The sequence below is a fragment of the Vicia villosa genome, linkage group LG5 (genome assembly GCF_029867415.1).
Source record: "Vicia villosa cultivar HV-30 ecotype Madison, WI linkage group LG5, Vvil1.0, whole genome shotgun sequence".
Classification (NCBI taxonomy): Eukaryota; Viridiplantae; Streptophyta; class Magnoliopsida; order Fabales; family Fabaceae; genus Vicia; species Vicia villosa.
In genome coordinates, this window is record NC_081184.1 from 50,156,066 (window position 1) to 50,160,193 (window position 4,128).

Genomic DNA, 4,128 nt, shown 5'->3' on the forward strand with positions numbered 1-4,128 from the left:
ATCCGGGGCTACAACAATTGGTGCCGACACTAATTTTTGCTTTATAGTATCAAATGCTATGGCACACTCCTTATCAAAAACGAAGGCTTTGTCTTTAACTAACATGGTAGTTAATGGTTTTGCAATTTTGGAGAAGTCTCTTATGAACCTACGGTAAAAACCCGCATGCCCTAAGAAACTTCGAATACCTTTTTCGTTCATGGGAGGAGGCAATTTCGCTATGACTTCTATCTTCGCTTGGTCAACTTCTATTCCTTTGTGAGAAATTTTGTGACCCAAAACTATACCTTCACGTACCATGAAATGGCACTTCTCCCAGTTGAGGATTAAGTTGGTCTGTTGGCATCTTTTTAGAACAAGAGCAAGGTTAGTTAAACAACTATCAAAAGACTTACCAAAAACCGAGAAATCATCCATGAATACTTCCATATGTTTCTCAAGCATATCTGCAAAAATAGATTGCATGCATCTCTGAAATGTGGCCGGGGCATTACATAACCCGAATGGCATTCTTCTGTAAGCAAAAATACCAAAAGGGCATGTAAATGCGGTCTTCTCTTGGTCTTCTGGTGCAACAGCTATCTGATTATACCCCGAGTATCCATCGAGGAAGCAATAATAGTCATGACCCGCTAACCTTTTTAACATCTGGTCGATGAAAGGCAACGAGAAGTGATCTTTTCTAGTTGCCAAATTTAATCTTCGGTAATCTATACAGACTCTCCACCCTGTAACTGTTCTTGTGGGAATCAACTCATTCTTTTCATTCTTAATTACCGTAGTTCCACCTTTCTTAGGCACCACATGAACTGGACTCACCCATGAACTGTTAGATATTGGATAGATCATCCCTGCGTCCAAAAGTTTTACCACCTCCTTTCTAACCACCTCCTTCATCGCTGGATTTAGTCGTCGTTGAGGTTGGATAACCGGTTTGTGATCATCTTCCATTAAGATTTTGTGCATGCAAAGTGTTAGACTTATCCCTTTCAAGTCTTCAATTGACCATCCAAGAGCACTTTTATGCTTTTTAAGGACTTTGACAAGCTTATCTTCTTGAAGGAATTCAAGGTGAGAACTTATGATAGCCGGGCACTTACTTTCAGTGTCTAAAAAGACGTATTTGAGGTTCTCCGGTAATTGCTTTAGTTCAGCCCCCTTCTTTGGTTCGTCTTTACTTCCTTCCACTAACGGTTGCCTTAGATCCTCTCATCGATTGTGGCGAGCATTTTTGACAAATGATGTTTCCATCATGGCTAAAACTTCACTGTCTTTTTCATCAATTACTTCCGCCTCTTCGAAGATTGATAGACTCAAAACTCTTTCCAAAGGTAGCTTCTGTGTTGTCAAAAAGTTTTCTTCATCACAAATTTGCTCAATTACCTCAATGTGTTGACTCGTGGCAACATCATCCTTGTACTTCATAGTGTTTCGCACATCAATCTTCAATTCTTCATCATAAACTTTCAAAGTCATTGTGCCTTCTTCTATGTCGATCAGGCATCTCCCGGTCTATAGAAAAGGTCTTCCCAAAATGATTGGTATCTCCTCATCTTCGGGCATCTCTAGAATAACAAAATCTACCGGAAATACGAACTTGTCGATTTTCACCAACACATCTTCTACCACTTCGTAGGGTCTTTTAACGGATTGGTCAGCAAACTGAAGTGTCATTCGTGTATCTTGTACTTTACCTATTCCCAATCTTTTGTAAATAGATAATGGCATAAGACTCACACTTGCTCCCAAATCGATCAACGCTTTCTTGAAAGACCTATCACCAATTGTGCATGGAACCGTTACTGAACCTCGATCTCTCTTTTTAACTAGGATCTTCATTCCCTGCAAAATAGCACTACAAGTTTCTGTTAGAATAATCGGGTCACTGTCGATTGTTCGCTTCTTTGAAATGATATCTTTCATGAACTTCGCATAGGTAGGCATTTGCTCCAGTGCCTCTAAGAATGGAATATTTAGCCCAAGTTTCTTGAACATCTCTAAGAACTTCTCGAAGTTTTTCTCATGTTGTTCTTTCTTCTTATTCCTTGTGGGGAAAGGAAGTCTAACCGCTGGTTTAGGTGTAGCAACTTTTTCTTGGACTACACCTTCTTCATCTGTGACCTCTTTCCTTACAACCTCATTTTCTTTAATCTCCACATTCACTTCAATCAACATATCCTCTTCATCAGAGTTCTTCTCACGTGTTTCCTTAGATTTATTGCTCCTTGTTGTCACAGCGTTCACATGATTATTGTCTCTGGGATTAGTAACCGTAGCACTTGGTAAAGCGCCCTGTGGTTGAGTGTTGGTCATCTGTTGTGCAATCTGACTCATTTGAATTTCCAGATTTTTGATTGAAGCTCCTGTGTTCCTAAGAGTTCTCCTTGTTTCCTCTTGGAATTGAGAATTGTGAGCGGCCATCTTTTCAAAAGCGATTTCCCTATCTGCTTTCTTTGGTACCTGTTGTTGACCTTGAGTTTGGAACTGTTGTGGGTGGTGCTGGAACTGTTGCTGATATGGAGGTTGTTGTTGTGGAGGTCTGTATTGTTGTGTCTGAGCTGGAACTTGAAACTGGGTTGATCCTTGCTTTTGAAAGTTTCCTTGTTGATCCTTCCATGCAAAGTTAGGATGATTTTTCCATCCTAGATTATATGTATTGGCATATGGATTGTTTTCCTTAACATATGAATCTGTTCCACCTGTTCTTGCGTTGCCACACAATGCATAGCAAAATGTGGTCCACTACATATTTCACAAAAAACTGAGGTGGTTGGCTCAACTTGAGCTACTTTCTGTTCACCAATGTTCATCTTCTTCAATCTTCTTTCTACCTCAGCCGCAATTGGTTCTTCCATTTTAACTACCTGGTCAGCAAGCTTCAAATCAATTTTTCCTTCCGGTTGACTCATTGCACGGTCATATAACTCAATGTGCTCATTAGCGGCAATCGCTTCTATGATTCTCTTGATACCAGTGGCTGTTGAGAAATTAGTTGAGCCACCGGCAGCAGTGTCGATAAGCTGTTTTGTCTTAAGTCGGAGACCATTAACAAAAGTCTGCATTTGCTCTGTCGGGTCCATGTTATGAGTGGGACACGCCACCAAACACCTCTTGAACCTTTTATATGCATCTCCCAGTGATTCCCCTTCTTTCTTCTTGAAGTTCACAATATCATATCTTTTTCGAATAAAGACGGATGCAGGGAAATACTCATTAAGGAAAGTTGTTTCCATCTGTTCCCACGTTGTGATGCTTCCAGCTGGAAGTGAATAAAACCACTCTTCCGCGTCTTCGGATAAAGTGAATGGGAACATCACGAGTCTCTTGGCTTCTTCAGAATGGCCTTCGATCTTCAATGATGTTGTTGTGGTGAGGAATCTTTGTAGATGCTTATTCGCATCTTCATTGATTCTTCCCGCAAACGACTTGCTCTCTAACTGTCGGATAGTTGAAGGATGTAGTTGGAAGTGTGCCACACTGACCGGTTGATTTATGATGGTCATTCTTCCAAGCGGGGCATTAGCCCTTCCATAATCTCCCAAAAGCCTCTCTGGAGGAGGTGGATCAACTGCCATAGTTTCAGGCTCAGATTCTGACTGTTCGGATGAAATAGATATTCTTTCTTCGTCTTCCGATTCTGAAACTGTAGGTGATTCTCCTTTTGAAGCTAGTCTTTTCCGTTTAACTTCTCAGAGTCGTGCTCGCAATAGTCTTTCTGGTTCTGCGTCAAAAAGAAGTTCAGCTGGGGCCTTACCTCGCATACAAGATTAGAAGTCGATTAGTTTGAAGTAAATAAAAAAATAAAACTAAACGAATATAAATTCAGCAAAAATAAAATTTTAATTGCAGAGCAATAAAATTTTAATTTACTAGTTAACGACTTATATTTTGGCAATCCCCGGCAACGGCGTCAAAAACTTGATCGGAAAAATAGCAAGTGTACTATTTTTACCGATGTAGTAATAATGGGTTTTACCCCAAGTATCGATCACGAGGATTGCGTAGGAAATACAAGTGGTTGTACTTAGTCAATTAAACAAAAGATCATAAGGGTGTTGTTTCAAATGATTAACAAAAGAGATTAAAATGCTAAGAAATAAGGGAAATTAAAACTGAACTTTTGATTAT

General features: G+C 39.9%; 1 protein-coding gene across 1 annotated transcript; it reads right to left on the reverse strand.

Annotated features, from left to right (window-relative positions):
* Positions 1-1,209: 1,209 nt before the first annotated feature.
* LOC131604640 (uncharacterized) lies at positions 1,210-2,421 on the reverse strand. The gene is made up of 2 exons (XM_058877071.1): positions 1,585-2,421; positions 1,210-1,338 (listed from the first exon to the last, which is right to left on the reverse strand). Exons 1-2 carry the CDS (start codon positions 2,419-2,421, stop codon positions 1,210-1,212), a joined length of 966 nt encoding a protein of 321 aa, XP_058733054.1.
* Positions 2,422-4,128: the final 1,707 nt, after the last annotated feature.

Bases quoted from the DNA above. Each gene is read 5' to 3' on its own strand.
- LOC131604640 (XM_058877071.1), bottom strand. From the start codon at position 2,421: ATGGCCGCTCACAATTCTCAATTCCAAGAGGAAACAAGGAGAACTCTT. The intron at 1,339-1,584 runs GTAGATTTTGTT...TTGACAACACAG, and splicing joins TCGACAAGTTCGTATTTCCG to AAGCTACCTTTGGAAAGAGT.